The sequence below is a fragment of the Culex pipiens genome, chromosome 2 (genome assembly GCF_016801865.2).
Source record: "Culex pipiens pallens isolate TS chromosome 2, TS_CPP_V2, whole genome shotgun sequence".
Classification (NCBI taxonomy): domain Eukaryota; kingdom Metazoa; phylum Arthropoda; class Insecta; order Diptera; family Culicidae; genus Culex; species Culex pipiens.
The window spans coordinates 65,521,291-65,545,803 of NC_068938.1; the positions used below are offsets into that span (position 1 = coordinate 65,521,291).

Consider the following 24,513-nt stretch of genomic DNA (forward strand, 5'->3'; position numbering starts at 1 on the left):
TGAGCTAGGATCAGTAATATATCACTTTTTTTCAGTCAAGATTATCATATACTATTAGGCCATTCCCTCCCACTAACATTTACACACAAGATCCTCTCACGGAAAGGGGATCCATCGCCAAAACGTGATAAAATCCGCTAAAACTAGCGAAAAAAGACGCTAATTTCTCAGCCTGCAGAAAAATTACCTGGAATCGCTAAATTTTTTCGCTGGTTTGGAAGTCAGTCAAATTTGATCGAACCAGTGAAAACATTTACTTGTTTAGTGAAAATTTTCGCTGCTTGGGCGATAAGTTTCGCTAGAATCAGCGATTAGTTTTGCTGGTTCATGAGAAGCTTCCAGATTCCAAAATCAACCAGGAGATTCTTCTGCTCGTTTCGGGAGACAATGCGCTGGTCCAGTGGGTTTTTTCGCTGGTTCAGCGCATTTTGGCACCGGATCAGCGTTTTATTTCGCTGACGTCTGGAGCTCGTGTCAAAATAAACCAGAAAATTGTTCTGCTGGTTTTGGGAGAAACTGTTATCATTGCTAGCTTTTTTTTGCAGATTTCGTAACACATGTCATGTTTGCATATAAATTCCCCCTTCATGGTATTTGTTTACTTACGCGTTGGATTTGTTGATTTGATAAACCGGCACTGTGAGAACATGAAATTTCAAGTGAGTGGTCGATTTCACTGCGCTCTACCACTTCACTACACAAATTTTGCTTTTTATTTTCACTTAGTTTCAAAGGCTTGTTGAATTCCATCAATCAACTCGGAGATGAAAAGGACAACTGGCATTTCTGCAGCTACCTCTTACAGTAGAATTTCTGCCACAGTAGTGGAGATCTACGCTGTTAACAGCGAAAAGTTTCGCTAGAATTTCTGCTGTCAAATATGTTTGCCAGTAATTAGCGAGAACAAACCAGCAGAACTATGTTGCTGGATTTGATTTTGCTCAGCCGCTGGTCTCAGCGAAAAATTTCGCTAGCTTAGTGAAATTTTTTCGCAAATATCAGCAAAATCAAACCAGGAAAATCCTTCTGCTGATTTGGCGATGGATCCCCTTTCCGTGCTCTTAGCTTTAAGTAAAATGTAATGTGAAAGCCAACTCGGTCCTAACCAGGTCCCAGTACCGAAAAATATAATATAATAATTAAATGAAAAGAAATACTATTAGGCCATTGCGAATTTCATTTTACTGTTTTTTGTTTTTTTGTGATTTTCAAACTTTTTAAAACCGTCACAACACATTACTTTTGATTCCAAAGTTTATGCAATTTTTTATCCTCAAAACATCCTCAGTGAAGCACCTGTCTTTACGTTTCAAATGGAACAATATACACTGAGAGTCCCCCATAATCCTTGTCGTGGTCCTCTTCTCCACAACACGATAAGTCCCACCCCCACTCACCTGCTGAAGCAGCGCCAGCAGCACTCCTCCCTCCCCCGGCAGAAAGCTCCGGTAGTGCTTGATCGCGTATTCCAGGCACGACTGCAGCACGCTCGTGCCGTTGGTTTTCTGGTAGCCAAAGGTGAGCCCGCGAAACTGTTCCGAGGCAGCAGCAGCAGTGTTGCCAGATTTCGCGCGCGCAAAGTTTGCGGTTTGCCCGCATTTTTCAGATTTTTTGTGTGTTGTTTTTTTTCCGCCGCGGTTCATTTCACAGATAGGCACATTTCGTGGTTCGGTTACGTGGACCCGTGAATTTTTTCGCCAAGGTAATCCGGGATGGCCGTTAAGGAAGGAAAAAAGAAAATAGGATAAAAGTGGGGTTAGTTACGGGGGGAAAACTGCTGTTGTACTTCAATGGGATGTGTTTTCCTGTTTTCATGGAAGGATTATGACATGTGTGGGCGTTAAATGGATGCTAACCGTGAACTGTGTTCAACTCTGGAGCACTAAACTGAGGGCTTCAACTTGTTTATTTTAAAAAAAGTTATTTATTTTTGTTTACCTTGGTCTTAAAATACCTATTTATATGAGAATCTTTGAAAACAGATATTTGATTCTAGATATTTATAGATCATTGTTGATTATAACAGTGATTGTAAAGTCATTAGTCTAGAAAATTCGATTCCACGAAAAACTGTAACACTCCATACTTTAAAAGTATCAAAATGTTTAAATGAGTATAACAAATTGAAATAGTATAATTTAAATGTTCATCTTTATTGCAACAGTTACGATCAATCTCAATGACATCTATTGGAGTGTGTTTTCTTGTCTTGAAGTTTTTTTTTTAAATTTGCTTGCTGCGTCTATTTTTAGGCAATTTAGGAAGGGACCATTTACTAACCTACAAGAAATCTTCAAAATCATCACCATTTAGTACCTGGATTTTAAAACTGTTCAATAGTTTTTTTTATTGTAAGTTTAACAAGTAGTCCTTGTTGATAGTTATGTAACTTAGTTTGAAATGTATTCCTATAAGCTTTTTTGAAGAAATATATAAAGGTGATAATTATCTATGTTAGAAACTAAAATAATGGCTAAAAATAAACTGGTCACTTAACCGAAATTACTTGGAGTTTGCCTTTGAGTCCCGCCCGTGTGGATCAATCGAACCGCGCACTGGCTCACAATCCAGAGGTTGCTGGTTTGAATCCCGCGGCGGGCGCTCTAAAATTCTTTGTGTAAATATGGGTATTCGGCGCCGTCGCTCCGTGCCATACTCTAGTACACTTAGGAGCCCAGGGCGGCGAAGTCCTTGTAGTTAAAAAGGAAGACACTAGTGGTTGGTACTAGCAATGGTGGCCAACAGCTATAAAGTCAACTTCGTTTTCGTTGCCTTTGAGAAGTGATATTAGAATAAGTAACGCCTCCTTTCCTCCAACTATCCCACATCTATCAGCTCACCGGTTTTTTTTTCTTCTCTGATCAATTCGATCTCCTTACTACAAACAAACTATTTCCCCACTTTGAACAAATCAGTAGTTCTATCGTTATCGTCGAGACGGTAACAATAACCTATCGTTATCGTTATTTCAATAATTCTTTCGGCAATAATCTTATCGACGATAACTGATGATAACTCATTTTTTTAAAATTTCTGAAATTTACGTAATCAATCAATATCACGTTTATTTTTTTATGCATTCACTTTTAATATATGTTTTGATAATGTAGTAAGTATCAACGCAAAAATACAAAAAAATAATATATTATACTTTTTTTTTTGTTAAATACTAAATTTTTCTCATAATATCGTATTTTTTTGAAAATACTCAAACTTAAATAACTTGCAATATGGGTATCAAACGATTTGAAATTTTGTAAATGTATTTTGAAATGTATTTTCACTATAGTAGTGTTTTTTTTGTAAAATATTGAAATTTCCACAAAATACCGATTTTTTTCCAATTTCTCAAATTTTCATGATTTGCTATACTGCCCATGTTCGCATAAATGTCCCATATGCAAAAACAGCAAGCTGAGAAAAACGCATTCGAAGTTTGTCCCATACATAAGGCTACGTGTTAAGTTTTCGCGAAAAAACTGGATTTTATCCTGATTTCTAGAACAAAGTACTGGATGTTATAGGCTCTTTTGAAAGAGCACACGATTTAGAACAAAACTGCATCAATAACTCGAAATCGATGAAAATGCATATGGGACATTTATGCGATCAGGGGCAGTATACAGCTATCTAATATTGCAAATTATGAACATTTTAGTATTTTTTAAACTAAATACAGTATTTTGTGAATATTTTACTATTTCATTAAAAATACTCTGAAACAGTGAAAATACAATAAATTTTCGAAAAGATAAAGTATGTTGTAAAATTTTTAGTATTTTCGAAAAAATACGATATTTTGTAGAAATTTAAGTATTTTATTAAACAAAAAAATTTCGAAAAAAAAAACTATCTTGTGATTATTTTAGTAATTTACAAGAACAAAAGCATTCAAAATTTTGCCTAATGTGATACCCATATTGCAAATTAAGAAATCTCGAGCATTACAGATATGAAATTTTGTAAAAAATTGAGTATTTTATAAAAAAAGTTGTCTAAAACAATGAAAATGCATGCAAAATTTTAAATCGTTTGAAGCCTTTATTGAAAATCATGAAATTTCGAGTATTTTCGAAAAATACCATATTTTGTAAAATTATTTAAAAAAACTCTAATAAACGTGAAAAAGCATACAACATTTTGATAATCATGTGCAAATTATAAAAAAGAGTATTTTCGCAAAAATGCGGCATTTTATGATTTATTTTAGTATTTGATCAGTTCTCTAGGATTTCGGTAATTTGATTTTTTTTTTGTATTTTTTAATTCGACTGAAACTTTTTTGGTGCTTTCGGTATGCCCAATGAAGCCATTTTGCATCATTAGTTTGTCCATATAATTTTCCATACAAATTTGGCAGCTGTCCATACAAAAATCATGTATGAAAATTCAAAAATCTGTATCTTTTGAAGGATTTTTTTGATCGATTTGGTGTCTTCGGCAAAGTTGTAGGTATGGATACGGACTACACTGGAAAAAAATGATACACGGTAAAAAAAATTGTGATTGTTTTAATTAACTTTTTATCACTAAAACTTAATTTGCAAAAAAAAACACTATTTTTAATTTTTTTTATTTTTTTATGTGTTTTAGAGGACATAAAATGCCAACTTTTCAGAAATTTCCAGGTTGTGCAAAAAATCATTGACCGAGTTATGAATTTTTGAATCAATACTAATTTAAAAAAAAAAAAACGAAACATTGGTCGCAAAAATTTTTCAACTTCATTTTTCGATGTAAAATCAAATAAGCAATCAAAAAGTACTTTAGTAAAATTTTCATAAAGTGCACCGTTTTCAAGTTAAATCCATATTTAGGTGACTTTTTTGAAAATAGTCGCAGTTTTTCATTTTTTAAAATAAGTGCACACGTTTGCACACTTTTGGAAAAAATATTTTTGAAAAGCTGAGAAAATTCTCTATATTTTGCTTCTTTGGACTTTGTTGATACGACCTTTAGTTGCTGAGATATTGCAATGCAAAGGTTTAAAAACAGGAAAATTAATGGAAAATTAATGTTTTCTAAGTCTCACCCAAACAACCCACCATTTTTTAATGTCGATATCTCAGCAACTAATGGTCCGATTTTCAATGTTAATATATGAAACATTTGTAAAATTTTCCGATCTTTTCGAAAACAATATTTTCAAAAATTTTAAACCAAGACTAACATTTTAAAAGGGCGTAATATTGAATGTATGCCCCTTTTGAAATGTTAGTCCAAAAGTGTGCAAACATGTGCACTAATTTAAAAAAATGAAAAACTGCGACTATTTTCAAAAAAGTCACCTAAATATGGATTTAACTTGAAAACGGTGCAATTTATGAAAATTCCACTAAATTACTTTTTGATTGCAAATTTGATTTTACATCGAAAAATGAAGTTGAAAAATTTTTGCGATCAATATTTCGATTTTTTGAAAAAATCAGTATTTATTAAAAATTTCATAACTCGGTCAATGATTTTTTGCACAACCTGGAAATTTCTGAAAAGTTGGAAATTTATGTCCTCTAAAACATATCAAAAAATAAAAAAATAAATAAAAATAGTGTTTTTTTGCAAATTAAGTTTTAATGATAAAAAGTTAAATAAAAAATCGCCATTTTTTACCGTGTATCATTTTTTCCAGTGTAGTCCGTATCCATACCTACAACTTTGCCGAAGACACTAAATCGATCAAAAAAATCCTTCAAAAGATACAGATTTTTGAATTTTCATACATCATTTTTGTATGGACAGCTGCCAAATTTGTATGGAAAAATTATATGGACAAACTAATGATGCAAAATGGCTTCATTGGGCATACCGAAGGCACCAAAAATGTTTCAGTCGGATTAAAAAATACAGAAATTAAAATTCTAAAAAAAAGACCGATTTCGTAGAGAATTGCTCATTTATGATATGAAACTTACTACATTATCAAAAAGTATATTCTTAGTGAAAGCATTGAAACTTTAACATGATATTGATTGATAAGTTAATTTCAGAAAGATTTAAAAAAATGAGTTATCGTTCGTTATCGAACGATTATAGCTGATAGAATTATCGAAATAACGGTAACGCTAAATTAATTCGAGTAATTCGAGTGTCTCCCAATATAGCTCGTAATCACTGGGAATTCTTTAAAGGGAATCCGGTTACACATAATATCAGAACACAGTAAAAAAAAAAGAATCTTTATAAACTTTTTAATATAATTGCTGTGAAAAAATAATACAATAAAAAAATATAAACAATAAAATACAGTCCAAACTAGATTATCCGAAGTCCTCGGTAAAATTTCACTTTGGATAATCGAAAAAAAAAATCGTTGTCTTGTTTTGGTTAGTTGAGCTAAAATATGACCCCAAGAATGCTCTAAAGTGATTTGGAAATATTAATTCCAAGATGGCGGATAAAGAAGCGGTAATGAAATATTGAGGAGGATGATAATTCAACTATCCCAAGTTTCTAAGAAACTTGCAAATAATAGAACTTTGGAAAATAAGTTCTGGACTGTACTTTTTACCAAGGATGGATTAAAAAACAGCCAAAAAACCAAAAAAAATAAAAATTGTCCATTGGACCTGTTTGAAAAAACACCCGTAGTGTTTTCGTGATCGGACATGTAAAGAATCATTTCGTTAAAAATTTTATAGACGTAGTAAAATTTTCAGCCATCGAAAAATCCCTTTTCAATAATCAAAAAGCAGGCAAAGTCCAAATTTCGATTCCCAATCCCATCCCTTACCTTGCCTTAACCCCCGAATGGTAGTCCCACCATCTCAATCAAACATCTTCAATCAATTTTTAAAGTTCGATCCCCCCTTATTCCCCCAATGTTCCCCTCGTCACTGCTCCTGGTGTCCTTTTGGATATGGTGCGATCTTTGAATATTCATGCGGGTTTTCGTTCACCTTTTCCGTTCAAGCAAACCATTTACATTCATTGGCGACAAATGTCTCGCGCGCCCTTCTTCCTTCCTGTCTTGCCCTTGTCCTTTGTATCCCCTGGTAAAAATGCAAAAGGTAACATGGTCCTTTTCAGAAGGAAGCTCTGATTTAATCCTCCTAGAATTGGCAAGCTGCTTTTCTTGGAAAAGTTTCAGGAAAAAATGGGAGTGTGTGACCTGAAAGTATTTCTAGGACGAGATTTTAAATTTTCTTCGATTTTAATTTTCATAACCTTAGGGCGCTCACATTTTTCCTTCTAAGAAAAGTAGCAACCGAACTCCTAAAAACCCACCTCACAGGCTTATTTTATCGCCATCGATTTGGACGGGATTTGGTTTCCGTCGGATTGAGTTCTGCCTCAAGCCATGGATGGTGTCACCGGGCTTACCAACTTGGTGCCCCAAGGCTCAAGCAAAACCAAAATGTCTCAATTCGGAATGTCGTCGAAAGTTTCCGGCATGGAAAAGCCGCAAAAAAGGTATGCGGCCCCGCCCAATCCTGTTAGCATAGAAATGGCGAGCAGAATACAGACTAAATTGGGAAAAAGTTTAGCGTAGGCCTCACCGCCCTCCTTCCAGGCAGTTGTTGGTCCTAATGCTTGATAAATATTTACTGTGTAAAGGCCTCGGCCTCGGATGTCGGCAGCAAAGCGGCAAGGGTTAAGGAGAGGTCTTACATGGGAATGCATAATTTAATCCAATAAGGTGACACTCTTGAGTCAGTTTAGTACTGTATTTTGGTATATTTGCAAATTTGTTGCAAAATGCGAGGCAGGAATCACGCAAGGGCCGTTTATTATGAGCTTTTGGAATTTCACTTTCAACAGTAATGTGAATTTCGTGGTATTAACTCTTCTAGTTGAAAGTTTTCCAAATATATGTTTTCATGTCCACTAAAATGGTTTTGAAATGAATCAACAAAATGTGAACTTGTAGATAAAAGAAATTAACGAAAATCATTTGTATGTTAAATCAAAGAAGAAATCAATAATTTACCAGTTAGCATCCCTTTAACGGAAATATCCAATCTTCCAATCTCATACCCACCTCATTCTCAATCTCGATAACACCGTCCGGAACGCACTCGGAAAAATCCGGCATGAGCCACTCCGGCCGGCCAATGTCCCGCTGCTCGCAGATCCGCTTAGCCTGACCATCCCCACGCTTGGGACAATCTGCCAGGACTGCCGGCCCGGACGCACTCGGCGGCCAGCTTACGCCGTAATCGGCATTCTTAGGACAGAGCGTTACCGACCCGGACTCCACCACCGTCACGTGGACACTCTTGGAGATGGGCGCCACCGAGTTGGACACGATGCACGTGTACACGACACTTTTCTAGAGAAATTTGGGAGAAAGGCCATTAGTGAGGGCGTTTGGTGGCCATTAGCATCAATTTTGATTTTACCTGGACGTTTTTCACCTTTAGGATGCTCCCGTCCGGATAGAGGTCCTCCCAAATCTCGACGGCGGGATCCGACTGAAACAGGGCACCGTTCTTCGTCCAGCTGTACCCGAGTGTGCCGTACTGTTGGTCGGAGTCTTGCGAGAGGCAGCGCAGCAGCAGGGAATCGCCCCGAAAAAGCGTCACACTCGGGGGGTCAACGCGGAGTTGGGGCGCGCCCAGGATCTGCACCTTGGTCGAACGGCACTGCTGCATTCCCATGTCGTTTACCTGCACGAAAAGTTTGGGATCGTCGGGCAGCAAAACCAGAATGGATGAGATTGGAGCATGGAAAGAAACGAAAGTAACATCATCGTAATGAATATAAATGAAAAGAAAATAGAATTTTCCGTTCAGACCGGCTAAGGGGGATGGGAGGACACAAGATTGTTTGCCAATTATCCGGTGGTGCACGTCTCGATGTCGTATCGTTCCGGCGATGCCCTTGGGGAAGGGTTGAACCGTGGTTTGCTTGTTATGATATCTTGTCTAATACTCTTTCCCTGTTTCACCAAAATTCAAAGTATATTTTCTCTTTGTCTTGTTTTCATTTCTTTTTTTTTTGCAAGTAAGTTTTAATAATTTGAAAATATACCTTATTACCTTTTATTAGTATAATCTTTCACAAACAGTTTTTCGCCATTAGTTTGAAACAAGTTGAAAAAAAAAACGCAATTTCCACCAATAGAATATTTTGAGTCGAACATATCCTTAATCAGGAAGATGTAACACAACTTTCTACGTACAAATCTTCAAATTTCACATTTAAGAACAGATATTGATTAAGAAACATTTATTTTCGGATTAGGACGCAAGTTTCAATTCAAATAAAAATGAATAAAAATGCCGAAGTGGCTGTGGCTGATGCGTCCTTCTCAAAACTATTCCGAGATTTGTTTTTTATGGTTTAGAAATCAAATGTTGCAAGTTCAACGTATTATTTGGATTTTACCATTGTCTTTTTTTTATATTTAATAATAAATCAAAATTATTTGATTATGGGTCATTCCTGGTCAAGTGAGTACAGTTTTGGACTCGACCTTCACCGATTTGGACCAAAATTGGAGGGAACGTTCACCTATCGATAGTTAACAGAAATCCTAAGTTTGGTGCTTATTGGACCATCCCTCTATTTTTGGCACCGCCCTCTTTTTTGACGAATTTCTAAAAAAAACTTTTTTTTATTTCAATCATAACTTTGCAACTATTTGAGCAAAAGACTTTCTACAGGTTGCATTTTATAGAAAATTGACCAAGGAATTCGATGAAAATAAAATTTTAACCCTTAAACGCCCACTAATATAATATTTTAACGTTTTAAGTATTAAAATTCAGTTTTGACTATTTACTTATATTTTTATTTGTTTTATTTTATCACCATCGTGTTCCCCGGACAATTTTACATAATAATTAAAGTAGACCTCAAACTAAAATGAACTATTGACGAGATACAGCGATTTTACTGAAAAAAGTTTGATTATGCGCAGCACTCGGAAGTATATGGTGACTTTCCAACAAAAAGGGATGAATCCCGCATAGTTCGGTTTTTATATGTGAAAAACTTATTTCGGATTTGAATTCATAGGACAGAGTGCAGCGCAAAATCAAACTTTTTTCAGTAAGACATGTCTCATGGGAAATTGGACGAGCTTTCCGGTAAAAATATTTTCGAGACTGAAAAATCAAGTCTGTCATAAAGAAATTGCCAAAAACCATCAAAATACCTATTTTTTCAACATTTTGCCTTCCTCACTGAGGTAAGGCTATAATCCTGCTCTGAAAATGAACTTTTGATTAAAAGCTCCTAGACCCACCTTCATGTATACATATCGACTCAGAATCGAAAACTGAACAAATGTCTGTGTGTTTGTATGTGTGTGTGTATGTGTGTGTGTATGTGTGTGTGTATGTGTGTGTGTATGTATGTATGTGACCAAAATTCTCACTGAGTTTTCTCAGCACTGACTGAACCGATTTTGATCAAACCAGTTGCATTCGACTTGGTTTAGGGTCCCATACATCGCTATTGAATTGTTTGAAGTTTCGATAAGTAGTTCAAAAGTTATGTATAAAAATGTGATTTCACAAATATCCGGATCTCAATTATATGCATGTAAACGATGTCCGGATCCATCATCCGACCCATCGTTGGTTAGGTAATTGAAAGGGCTTTCCAATGAGTCCAAAACATTGAAGATCTGGCAACCCTGTCTCGAGTTATTACCACATAAGTGATATTTATGTACTTTTTTGAAGCCGGATCTCACTTAAATGTGTGTAAACGATGTCCGGATCCATCATCCGACCCATCGTTGGTTAGGTAATTGAAAGGCCTTTCCAAAGAGTCTAACACATTGAAGATCTGGGAACCGTGTCTCGAGTTATTACCACATAAGTGATATTTATGTACTTTTTTGAATCCGGATCTCACTTAAATGTGTGTAAACGATGTCCGGATCCATCATCCGACCCATCGTTGGTTAGGTAATTGAAAGGGCTTTCCAAAGAGTCCAAAACATTGATGATCTGGCAACCCTGTCTCGAGTTATTACCACATAAGTGATATTTATGTACTTTTTTGAAGCCGGATCTCACTTAAATGTATGTAAACGATGTCCGGATCCATCATCCGACCCATCGTTGGTTAGGTAATTGAAAGGGCTTTCCAATGAGTCCAAAACATTGATGATCTGGCAACCCTGTCTCGAGTTATTACCACATAAGTGATATTTATGTACTTTTTTGAAGCCGGATCTCACTTAAATGTGTGTAAACGATGTTCGGATCCATCATCCGACCCATCGTTGGTTAGGCAATTGAAAGGCCTTTCCAAAGAGTCTAAAACATTGAAGATCTGGGAACCCTGTCTCGAGTTATTACCACATAAGTGATATTTATGTACTTTTTTGAAGCCGGATCTCACTTAAATGTATGTAAACGATGTCCGGATCCATCATCCGACCCATCGTTGGTTAGGTAATTGAAAGGGCTTTCCAATGAGTCCAAAACATTGATGATCTGGCAACCCTGTCTCGAGTTATTACCACATAAGTGATATTTATGTACTTTTTTGAAGCCGGATCTCACTTAAATGTGTGTAAACGATGTCCGGATCCATCATCCGACCCATCGTTGGTTAGGTAATTGAAAGGCCTTTCCAAAGAGTCCAAAACATTGAAGATCTGGCAACCCTGCCTCGAGTTATTACCACATAAGTGATATTTATGTACTTTTTTGAAGCCGGATCTCACTTAAGTGTATGTAAACGATGTCCGGATCCATCATCCGACCCATCGTTGGTTAGGTAATTGAAAGGCCTTTCCAAAGAGTCCAAAACATTGAAGATCTGGCAACCCTGCCTCGAGTTATTACCATATAAGTGAAATTTATGTACTTATTTGAAGCCGGGTCTCACTTAAATGTGTGTAAACGATGTCCGGATCCATCATCCGACCCATCGTTGGTTAGGTAATTGAAAGGCCTTTCCAAAGAGTCCAAAACATTGATGATCTGGCAACCCTGTCTCGAGTTATTACCACATAAGTGATATTTATGTACTTTTTTGAAGCCGGATCTCACTTAAATGTGTGTAAACGATGTCCGGATCCATCATCCGACCCATCGTTGGTTAGGTAATTGAAAGGCCTTTCCAAAGAGTCCAAAACATTGAAGATCTGGCAACCCTGCCTCGAGTTATTATCACATAAGTGATATTTATGTACTTTTTTGAAGCCGGATCTCACTTAAATGTATGTAAACGATGTCCGGATCCATCATCCGACCCATCGTTGGTTAGGTAATTGAAAGGTCTTTCCAAAGAGTCCAAAACATTGAAGATCTGGCAACCCTGCCTCGAGTTATTACCACATAAGTGATATTTATGTACTTATTTGAAGCCGGTTCTCACTTAAATGTGTGTAAACGATGTCCGGATCCATCATCCGACCCATCGTTGGTTAGGCAATTGAAAGGGCTTTCCAAAGAGTCCAAAACATTGAAGATCTGGCAACCCTGTCTCGAGTTATTACCACATAAGTTATATCTGTGTTCTTTTTTTTCTGGATCTAAAAAAATGCTGAAATGTGTGTCCAAACCACTCATATTACCCATTTTTGGTAAAAAGTGAGGAAGGCATCAACCACATAGGTGGATTAAGTTAGTTTTTATTTTTAAAACCGCTGTAACTTCACAAGGACACTTAGGACAATGGTCAATATGGAGACTTTTATGTAAAATTGTCTGGAAAATCGACTCTCGTGTTTGGTTTTTTAAAATTTTGATGTTTAGAGCACTTTTGAAAAAAAAAACAGTTTCAGTAAATGATTTTTATATTTTTTTAGGTGAGTTGCTCCATCCTGCATTTTTCGTGAGTCTTTTTGTAACATCTTAGGCTATTTTCACAAAAAATTTGAACGAAAAAAATCGTGGGCTCATCTTCAAATTTGACTTTAAACTTAAAAATCAAAAAATCTCATAAAAGTGGAATGTTTTTTTTCTTTCAGTGTATTTTTTCCGGAAAGTCCGTAAAATTTCCTACAAGTTTGTCTTTGACCACTTTTTCATACGTTGCAACGGCTTCGAGATACAGTAATATTTAAAATACGAAATGCAAAAATATTAAAAACCCTTACGCCCTTCTCAAATGTCATTATCGAGTGAAACTGGCTCCGTATACACAAAAATGGCTTATATAAGCGTAGGATAACATGTCTACAAAGTTTCATTGAAATCGGAGAGGGTCGAGAAAAAAAGTACCTAAAAAAATCTTGTTTTGGGCTGGAATTGCTCATAATTGAAATGATAATAAATTAAGAAAAATGAAAATGCAGGACGCTTATGGCAGTTCTAAGTTTGCTAGAGTAGCTGATTGAAGCATAAATAGAAAAAAGGAACAAAAAATAAATAAATGTGACTTAAAACTCTCAATGTTCATCTTTTAATCTATGGCATAAAACATTAGAATTCGTTCGACAATGTAGCTGATTTTTTGATACCCTTCTTATGTAGTCTTAAACCTGGATAAGAAAAAGCACATTTCTTTTAAAAGTTCAAAATTTGATTAAAATTACAAAAGAATCAGACAGTTTTAGTAATGTTTAATTTTGAAGTTGTGTTTTTTTTTGCTGAAACATCAGCACTTGGAAATTTAAAAATGAGCCGTAAATATTAAGCCAATCATTCAACTTTTTGAAGCAAACTGGTAGGCAAATACGATACGTGGAGACAATTTGTCTGAGACGCTAAAAAATAATACTTTTTGGAATGAATTTGTAGCAAGACTTTCATTTCAAATACTTTAGTATCTTTCAAAAAATCGAACAGTGTTGTCTAAGAAAGTTAGACTTTTTATACTACCAAATCGTTTAATGTTTGGGTCCGTAAAAGAAACAATTTGAGAAAAAAAAGACAACAACATCTCTGGTTTTAATGTATTCCTTAAGAGCCTGTGATTTTAAAATGAGTGAAATACAAAACAGGAAGTATATTTTTCCGACTAGCTTTAACCCCACCCTATCAAATTCAACCCTGTCAATAATCCATTAGCTGCTGAAGCAGGACAAAAGTTCACTCCGTTTTCAAGCTAAGCATCTGTTTCTAATACACTCCAGAATCCTGAAGCATCACCGCACAAGCAAAAAACAACCATCCAAACATTAGGAGAAAAAGCACCATCAGAACATTGAAGCTGCCCGTGTTTGTGTACGTGTGTAGGTACACAACACACACACATCCACACGCAATCAATGATCCGAGAACCGCACCCATCTTGTTCGGTGGGCGAAAGTGGGTGGACATTTTCCTCCGTGCCTCACCGCGTCGTCCGGGCAGTCAACTGGGAGTGTGTTTGCTTTCTTTCTTGTTTTTCAATCTAAATTTCCTGTTAGTCTGTGATAGATAAATGGTCAGCTTTGCCGGGCGGAGCTTTCACAAAGAAATCCGGAAAAGTTTTGCAGTCTAGTTTACTTAAAGCGAGGGAAAACTTTGATTGAAGAAAGAGCATTTTCTCGCAGTCATGCTAACTTGTCGCACGTGCATTTTGGGCCAAATTGAGTTAAGAACGCCATTTTTTGCAGCTCTCAATGCCTTATCTTTTGACCTTCACAGATAAACAAAATTCTATTTCAATCTTTGATATTCAATTAAAACCAAAAACACATTTTTGTCACTCTTAGTATGAAAGTAGTTTCAATCTTGTCATGCTATTTTGACACATCCTGAAAATTGATGTAAATGTGACAACTGACCAAAGAGATTTCAGGGCAGTACGCGTTTGACACACGTACATGCCCGACTACCGTAAACACTTTTATTTATAACTCGGGACTCCGGTAACCACATTCAACCAAACTTTGGGGTTATGCACAGAATGGTCAATCAAACAAAACGTATTCAAGGTCAAACATTAAAACGAGTTTTTCTCGGAACGTCAAAAAGCGACGTACGACAAGATAGCACGACAGCGTAGATTTGTTCACTATCGACAGATGGATTGAGTTCCTGGGACTGGGCAAATAGTACACCGGTTTGTTCAACGGACATTTCACTGCCACTGGAGAGGGTTTGCGCTCTGTTTTCCAACTTCATGCGAGCCAATTGTAAATTTTAACCGTTATCTGAGCTGCTATCAGCTTGCTGGTGCAGCTTGAAGTTAGCAAGAGCAGAGTTGATGCACTGTAAATTTTATGTTTGAAAAAAATCGTTCTTATTGCAATTTATAGATTTGTTTTTATGCCATTTTTTTTCGGTTCTGTTTTTTCAATTATTTTTATTTATGTATTTTATTCAACTTATCTTGTTGAGTACTCTTTTGACTGTTCATTTCTATTTCCAGATAGTTATTTTTGAAATTTCTCACATTTTTTTATGGGTAAAATTTTAGGAGTTCAGTTGCTCCGCAATCATCAACAGCCGTAAAGCAACCAGACAGCCTTATGGAACGATGCGAACGGAACAGGATGTGAGTACTATATCAGCAAAGGATGGCTACCAGTTGATTAAATCATGGCCCGAAGGGCTGAAGAATGGGTAGATGCTATTTTTATTAGGGTACATGTATGCGTTATAGAGCTACGACTAATCGAAATGAGAAAAATGCATTCAATGCAGCAAGGGAAATGACAAAATATGTAGAAAAGAAAAAAATGTAATGAGTAATGAGTAATGAGTAATGAGTAATGAGTAATGAGTAATGAGTAATGAGTAATGAGTAATGAGTAATGAGTAATGAGTAATGAGTAATGAGTAATGAGTAATGAGTAATGAGTAATGAGTAATGAGTAATGAGTAATGAGTAATGAGTAATGAGTAATGAGTAATGAGTAATGAGTAATGAGTAATGAGTAATGAGTAATGAGTAATGAGTAATGAGTAATGAGTAATGAGTAATGAGTAATGAGTAATGAGTAATGAGTAATGAGTAATGAGTAATGAGTAATGAGTAATGAGTAATGAGTAATGAGTAATGAGTAATGAGTAATGAGTAATGAGTAATGAGTAATGAGTAATGAGTAATGAGTAATGAGTAATGAGTAATGAGTAATGAGTAATGAGTAATGAGTAATGAGTAATGAGTAATGAGTAATGAGTAATGAGTAATGAGTAATGAGTAATGAGTAATGAGTAATGAGTAATGAGTAATGAGTAATGAGTAATGAGTAATGAGTAATGAGTAATGAGTAATGAGTAATGAGTAATGAGTAATGAGTAATGAGTAATGAGTAATGAGTAATGAGTAATGAGTAATGAGTAATGAGTAATGAGTAATGAGTAATGAGTAATGAGTAATGAGTAATGAGTAATGAGTAATGAGTAATGAGTAATGAGAAATGAGAAATGAGAAATGAGAAATGAGAAATGAGAAATGAGAAATGAGAAATGAGAAATGAGAAATGAGAAATGATAAATGAGAAATAAGATATGAGATATGAGAAATTAGAAATTAGAGAACACTACCCTAGATAAATTGCGAGTTCATTCTAGATGAAGTATGCAGTTGCAGCACAGAGCCAGTGGTGTACCGATGATTGTTTACTTCAACTGACTCTCGAGATAAATTAAGTGGAATTGATTCTGTTTTGTGAGCTAAATGAGTGCCTGCGGCAAAAAGCCAGAGCTGTAAAATAACTGCTCGTTCTGCGGAAGAAAGATGAGAAGTTAAGTAGACGATTGATTGCAGCTTATCGCCTCACAATACACGGTCATTAGGGTTGATGCATTGTTTGAAACGATTTATATCGAGATTGATTACATGCTGCTCCCATACGCTTTTATTGACTGCCATTACGCTTTCTTCACAGTTAATCTCAGCTCAATTTCAATTGCATTTAAAATCAGAAAAAATAAACGAATAATTCTGTTTTTCCTCCCTAGACTTCCATCTCGCACCATTCTTTGAAACGTCAAACTTTTCCTTCGTTTATCCCGGGCTAATCCCATTTCCAATCTGCTCGGTGCAGTGTCTTGCGAACCTTCGAGGTGAACGGACACTAGAGCTGCGGTATTTTTTACTACCTAAGCTCAGAGTTATTTCAAACAAAATTCACAGTCTTTTTAAAGACTACCTGAGTTATTTTCCCAAATTCTAAACAGTCTTTTCAAGACTAACCCCACCTGAAATTTTGTTGTATTTTACAAACGAAGCCATCTTTTTAAGAGAACTTTGCTTGCAAAATGCGTCAAAACAAAGGTAAACGCAAATCTTCTGAAGATTTGATCGTTACGTCGGTGAAGCGTTTGAACGCTAAACCGGCTAACGGAAACAGAAAAAGAAAACAGCCTCTTCTGAGGTCTGATTCTGATTCTGAAAGTGAGGTCAATCCTCCAATTCCATTGGCAAACGGTTTCGGTGTTTTATCCGAAACTGTGGACAAGGATCCTTCTCCTCGTACTGAGCCTTCTGCCGTCGAGAAACGAGTAAAGGCTCCGCCAATTGTAGTGACTTCCGTCTCCGATTTGGCAAGCTTTCGAACGCAACTGAAGAATTGCAAGGAAACTTGCAATTTGAAGGTTTCGTTCCAGCTTGGTCGAAGAGGAGAATGTCGCTTGTTGACGGAATCTTTACAAGATCACCAAACTTTTGTTGGTTATTTGAAAAACCACAAACACAATTTCTACACGTATGAGACCAAGAATGCTCGTCCATTCAAGGCGGTCCTGAAAGGTCTCTCCAACGACTTGTCGGTGGATGAGATCAAAAACGAACTTAAGGTGTTGCTTGGCTTTGCCCCATCCCAAGTAATACCAATGAAGAAAAAATCAAACGGGAATATTTCTCGCTTTGGTTTGACTTCACAATTTTATCTGATTCATTTCAACAGAAATGAAATCAACAATTTGAAACTTTTGGACAAAGTTCAGTTTTTGTTCCATGTGCGGGTAAAGTGGGAGCATTTTAAGAAACATGGCGGTAATGGCCAGAATCTGACCCAGTGCCGGCGTTGCCAGGCATTCGGTCACGGTACTGATCATTGCGCCATGGTTCCAAAATGCATGGTTTGCGGGGATTCTTCTCACGACAAGGACAATTGTCCCGTGAAAGAAGTCACCCAATTTAAATGTGCAAATTGTGGTGGAAATCACAAATCAAATTTCTGGGATTGCCCCATCAGAAAAAAGGTTTTGGATTCTCGTGCTAAGCATCAGCCGAAATCCAAACCGAAAATTTCTCAAAGTCAGGTTGTACCTGCATCTTTAAATCAAACGTTCGTGCTGTCTCACTCGAACAATGCTAGAAATACCCCTACCGTGGAAAAGTTAGGTAACACTAATGGTATTTCTTATGCCAACGTCGTTTCGGGTTCGGGTTCATCCACGAATTTTAAATCCTCTACCAATATTCCTGAAATTGGGCAGGTACCTCAAATCTCATTTGAAAATTTTTCTGCTGGCAACGCTTTGGGATCTTCTGATCTCGGCGATGTTACGTTTGAAAAAATGACTTTTTTGCAAAACTCACTGTTTGGTTTGATTCAAACAATGAGTAATGCTACATCCATGATGGAAGCAATCCAGATTGGATTAAAATTTGCGAATGATGTTGTTCTTACCCTGAAGTTTAATCATGGATCTAAGTAATTCCATCAATATTATGAATTTTAATGCTCGCTCTTTAAAAGCGAAAGAAAATGAATTTTTCAACTTTTTACGAGTTCATAACGTGCATGTTGCTGTTATAACCGAAACATTTTTAAAAATTGGCACTTATTTGAAAAGTGATCCAGATTATAAAGTAATAACCAATAACAGAATGAATCGAAATGGCGGTGGAGTTGCAATAGTTATCCACCGTAGTATGACTTATAGCACGTTACGTGACTTTAAGTTAAATGTTATTGAAAGTTTGGGCATTGAACTTGAAACTTCTTTTGGGAAAATTATGATTGCAGCTGCATATTTGCCTTTCCAATGCACTGGGGAAAATAAAAATTATTTCAAAGGGGATTTGAATAAACTTACTCGGCATAGATCTCGATTTTTGATCATCGGTGATTTTAATGCCAAACACCAATCTTGGAATAATTCAAAAGTAAATTCCAATGGTAAAATTCTATTCAGAGATTGCACTTCTGGTCTTTATTCGGTTTTATACCCGAATGGGCCAACTTGCTTTTCTTCTGTTAGAAATCCATCAACAATTGATTTGGTTTTGACAAATCAAAGTCAGTATTGTGGTCCTTTAGTGACTCATGCTGATTTTGATTCTGATCACCTTCCAGTAACTTTTTCACTTTCTCATGAAGCAGTTACCAGACCCAATAGTTCTGTGTTTAATTACCACAAAGCCAATTGGGACAGGTATCAGCATCATATTGAGAACAATTTAAATCATGATTTTGTTTTAGAAACCAAAGCTGACATTGATTCAGCCTTGGAATCTTTAACTAATGCAATTTTGGATGCTAGGAATATTGCTATTCCTAAAGTCCAAGTCAAATTTGATTCTCCCATTATTGATGACGATCTTCAGCTTCTGATTCGTCTGAAAAATGTTCGCCGAAGACAGTATCAACGTTCTCGTGATCCTGCACTGAAGCGAATTCAAAAAGATTTGCAAAAGGTTATTGACCACAGATTCACTCTCCTGCGAAATGAAAAGTTCGCAAGAGATGTCGAACAAATTAAACCTTATTCCAAACCTTTTTGGAAACTTTCAAAGGTTCTTAAGAAACCTCAAAAACCAATCCCTTCTTTAAAAGATGGCGATAATATTCTATTAACTAATGGGGAAAAAGCTCAAAAACTTGCTCAGCAGTTTGAGAGTGCTCATAATTTCAACCTGAATGTTTTGAGTCCTATTGAAGAACAAATTTCAATAGAATTTCAGAATATTGCTGAACAAGAATTTTCATCAGATGAAGTTTTTAATACGAATCTGAATGAAATAAAATCTATTATCAAAAAATTTAAAAATATGAAAGCCCCTGGTGAGGATGGCATTTTTTACATTTTAATTAAAAAATTACCTGAAGCAACTTTAAGTAGCTTGGTCAAAATTTTCAACAAATGTTTTGATTTAGCATATTTTCCCAGTAGTTGGAAAAATGCTAAAGTAGTTCCGATTTTGAAACCGGATAAAAATCCTGCTGAAGCCTCAAGCTATCGGCCCATTAGTTTGCTTTCATCTATTAGTAAATTATTCGAAAGAATAATTCTTAATAGAATGATGACACACATTAATGAAAATTCAATTTTCGCTGATGAGCAGTTTGGATTTCGCCTTGGGCATTCAACTACTCATCAGTTGTTGAGAGTTTCAAATTTAATTCGAAGCAACAAATCTGAGGGCTATTCTACTGGCGCTGCTCTTCTAGACATAGAAAAAGCATTTGACAGTGTTTGGCATAAAGGTTTGATTGCGAAATTGAAAAGGTTTAATTTTCCGATTTATATCGTGAAAATTATCCAAAATTATTTGACGGATCGTACTCTGCAGGTATGTTATCAGAACAGCAAATCTGATCAACTACCTGTACGCGCTGGCGTCCCTCAAGGAAGCATTTTGGGTCCAATTTTATACAATATTTTTACTTCTGACTTGCCTGATTTGCCCCCAGGATGTCAGAAATCACTTTTTGCTGATGATACAAGCATCTCCGCCAAAGGTAGAAGCCTTCGTGTCATCACAAGAAGATTACAAAAAAGCTTGGATATTTTCAATTCTTATTTGAAAGAATGGAAAATTACTCCAAATGCTGCAAAAACTCAACTTATTATTTTCCCTCACAAACCAAGGGCTGATTTTCTTAAACCAAAAAGTCATCACATTATAAAGATGAATGAGGTAAATTTAAAGTGGGAGGATAAAGTGAAATATCTTGGACTTGCTTTTGACAAAAACCTTACTTACAAGGATCACATTGAAAGTATCCAGGTTAAATGTAACAAATATATTAAATGTTTGTATCCACTTATAAACAGGAATTCTAGACTTTGTCTCAAGAATAAACTGTTAATTTATAAACAAATTTTCAGACCTGCCATGCTTTATGCTGTGCCGATCTGGACAAGCTGTTGCTTAACCAGGAAGAAAAAACTTCAGAGGATTCAGAACAAAATTCTGAAAATGATTCTGAAACTTCCTCCCTGGTTCAGCACCAGTGAACTTCATCAATTAGCCGAAGTTGACACTTTGGATGTTATGTCCAATAAGATAATTGATGCATTTCGACAAAAATCATTGCAGTCTTCAGCTGCATTGATCCGCTCTTTATATAGTTTATAAGTTAGTTTTAAGGTATCCCTTTTCCCTTTTGTACATGTAGGACCTCCTACATTTGAAATCACTGAATAGCGAAAGCTACAATATTTCATGAATAAATGAAAGTTGCTAGTATTTAAAATTGAGGTGAAAAGTCATCGATTGTGATTGGACACTCAATAATATTTTAACTGAATGAATGTACATGGAAAAGAAAATCTGAATAAATAAAAAAAAAAAATAAAAAAAAAAAAAAAAAAAAAAAAAAAAAAAAAAAAAAAAAAAAAAAAAAAAAAAAAAATCTGCTCGGTGCATTCAATTTGAATAATGAAGCCAATTTTCCCCCATGACGACGACGATGAGCAACAGCTTTCAGCTTGCTGAAGCCCAGTCAGCTCGTTTCCACGTTGCCGGCAGAATGTCAGCTGCTGTCATGTTCCGGTGTCGTGGAATGCATCCAAGATGACACCGGGACCGACCGACCATCCGACGCTGGGAAGTAATAAATTTTATAATTATTTTCGCTCGTTTTGAAGCTATTACTGCCGACAGCCCGAAAGTGGCTGCAAAAAGTGACGTTTATATTTCAGGATGAGCTAGTTAACTTCGATGAAACTGATGAAAAATGGAAAATAGAGGAGAAACCCATTTAATAAAACAAAACAAGAATAACAATAAGAAATGAGAATTGTAAAACTAAATATAACAAACAAGAAATATGAATACAAATGAGCAACGAAAAATTACAGAGACAGAAACGAGAAATGATAAAAAAGAATAACGAAAAGTAAAACAAAAGTTAGAGAAAAGAAATTAGAATAGAAGACCAAATGTGAGAAAATAAAAAAAAAGGTGAAAAGAGAGAAATAAGATACGAAGAATAAAAAAAGGGACATGAGAATTGTAAAAATGATAAATAAGAAAAACGTAAAGCGAAACAAAAAGCGACAAATAATAAATGAGAAAGGTGAAATAAGAAATGAGAAGTGAGAAGTGAAATGTAAAAAGTGAGAGATGAAAATGTAAATAACAAATAAAACTAAAGAAATGGAAGTGAGCATAAGAAATGAAAAATGAAATATGACAAAATTTAGATTTGATAAATGATAATTGTGTTTAAACAAATATTGATAAAAAAAACAGTGAAAAATTACCAAAATAAAAATGTTTCAAAGCTCATCGAAGCTCACCCTTAGCAATCTTGTTGGTTGTTTCGCCACCAACAAGCTGCACGGTTGCTTTTTTCTACGTGACGTGTACTCGAGTGAGTGATGTGATAATGAAGAAAATTATAAAAATAGTTTTAATTTTCATCTCCATCTCAGTTTCTCGGTTGTTTGTGAGTTATGAGACCTTCCAGCGTTGAGCTTTTTTTTGCATTTTCATTCGGTTCTGTTTTTTGTTGTTTGTTAAATTTCTAGTCTTTTTTGAAATATATATTCTCAAATAAGTTTTTTTTTTCAAATATATATGATGCAATCGACAAATTTTCGTTGTTCCAAATCGACAATTTAGAATAAAATAAAATTTAAGCAATTAATCTAAAAAAGTGAATTAATCCGTCTCATTATTATGTTGATTGCTTGAGTGGGTTGGACGGCACAACGCCCCGTGACGCCAAGAGGCTGACGAAAAGTAGATTTTGTGGAAAATAGAGCCAACACCAGCGGGCAAAACCTGCTTCTTTTTTTTGAACATTTTTTTTTTCATTTTGGCACGGGTTGGTGGCTTGAATTTAATTAAGCATTTACGCCCTAATTGGATAATATTTTATGACTGGTGGTAGAAAAGTTGGCCCCACCGTGCCAAGTGGGCCCGAAAATTATGTTTGGCTTGGCACTCGACAATTTGCGGTATTTTTCGCGAGCCGCGCAATAAATGTGGCGTAAATTCGCGTGTTGTTTAATGAAATTGTGAGTGCAATGTATCACTTGGGTGAACAGCTTGAGAATGATGACTGGTGTCATCTTTTTGCAATGATTGATATTGAGCATGAGCAATCCTGCGTGAAATCGGTCGATTGGGATTTTATAAGGTTTAAGTTTATGGTTTATATTGTTTGGTATCAATTTTGCGGGATGCTGATCTATGACAAAAGAAACTACTATGCATCACTTTTAGTCCTTAAAAAATTTACCGTAAGCAGATTAAGCGTAAAAAAGATTATACAATAGGCCGTCCCAAAAAAATGAAAAGTTGTCAAATCTTCGGTGCTCACCCCTAGAATGATAGATTAGGATGTCAGGAACAATGTTTTCATACAACAAAAAATTCCCAAAAATGGTTTACAACTCGCGCGCGGAGCTTGAATGAAAAAAGTGCATTTTTCGAGTATTTTTCAGAAATGCGCGTAACAATCATACTAAAATCATTCAAATTTGGTCACCTTAGGCTTCAAGTTATAGTTTAATGTCCCCTGAACGAATTCCTGTACAGACAAAGTCCATAAAAGCATTTGTTTGGGCATGGCAGGGCGTTTTAGGGAGAAAAATTTGTATTTTTTAGCCAAAAAATTTCAAAAATCACTCCCCAAAACGAACCAAAAAATTTTGCATCCAAAACTAATGCATTCAGCTCTTAGTAAATTTTACGGAGATCATTTTGCTTTTTTTTAACATTCAATTTATGTCCACGCAAAGCCGAGATATTTGCATTTTAGTGAACAAAAAGTGACGAATTTTCAAAATTCTTGGTATATAAGCGTTTTTAGCGTAAAACATGGGCTACTATGGTTACAAACGACAAGGCATATATTTTGGATATATTTATTTTGTTCGCTCAAAAACGATATTTGTTAATATCATTTCATGAAGAAACATAAGATTTTCTCACAATGTGACGTAAACTGACTCAACATCCTTGACTTGTTATAACTGCAGCATGCTGACACAAGTTGAATTTTCCTTTAGCAATTATCCCTAGTAAAGAGAGTTTTCCCTTCTCAAAGAATGAAAAAATAAATTAGTGTCAGCAGTTATCACAAGTCAACTTCTTTAAAGCGTTTTTTATATTGAATTATTATTGAAAATTTAATATCATTATGCCAATTGACTATTATGCGTGATTATGCCAAATTATGTTATGCCAAACGGCGTTATGCTGAAAGGCATTATGCCAAATGGGAAACACAACATGTTTTTCAAGGTCCTAAATTTTTTTGGGGAATGGGTTATTTTGGGGAATGGTTCATTCTAAGGAACGGGCCATTCTGGGGAGTGGGATTCTGGGGAATGGAATTCTGGGGAATGGGATTCTGGGGAATGGAATTCTGGGGAATGGGATTCTGGGGAATGAAATTCTGGGGAATGGGATTCTGGGGAATGGGATAGAACCCATTTTTCCTCTGTTAAACAAATTTAGGTTTTTCAACGAAATTTTCCTTTGTTTTTTTTGTATTCAAAACTTAACTTGTAAAAGGAAAAACCATCTGAAAAGTAGTTT

At 35.6% G+C, this 24,513-nt stretch overlaps 1 protein-coding gene across 1 annotated transcript in view; it reads right to left on the bottom strand.

Moving 5' to 3' along the window:
• LOC120418404 (uncharacterized) overlaps positions 1-24,513 on the bottom strand; it is a 326,864-nt gene that overhangs the window by 147,813 nt on the left and 154,538 nt on the right. The window contains exons 8-10 of the mRNA XM_039580780.2: positions 8,340-8,606; positions 7,979-8,269; positions 1,398-1,532 (exon numbers count right to left, since the gene is read on the bottom strand). Coding sequence (XP_039436714.1) covers positions 1,398-1,532; positions 7,979-8,269; positions 8,340-8,606 — 693 coding nt within the window. The remainder of the gene's footprint in view (positions 1-1,397; positions 1,533-7,978; positions 8,270-8,339; positions 8,607-24,513) is intronic.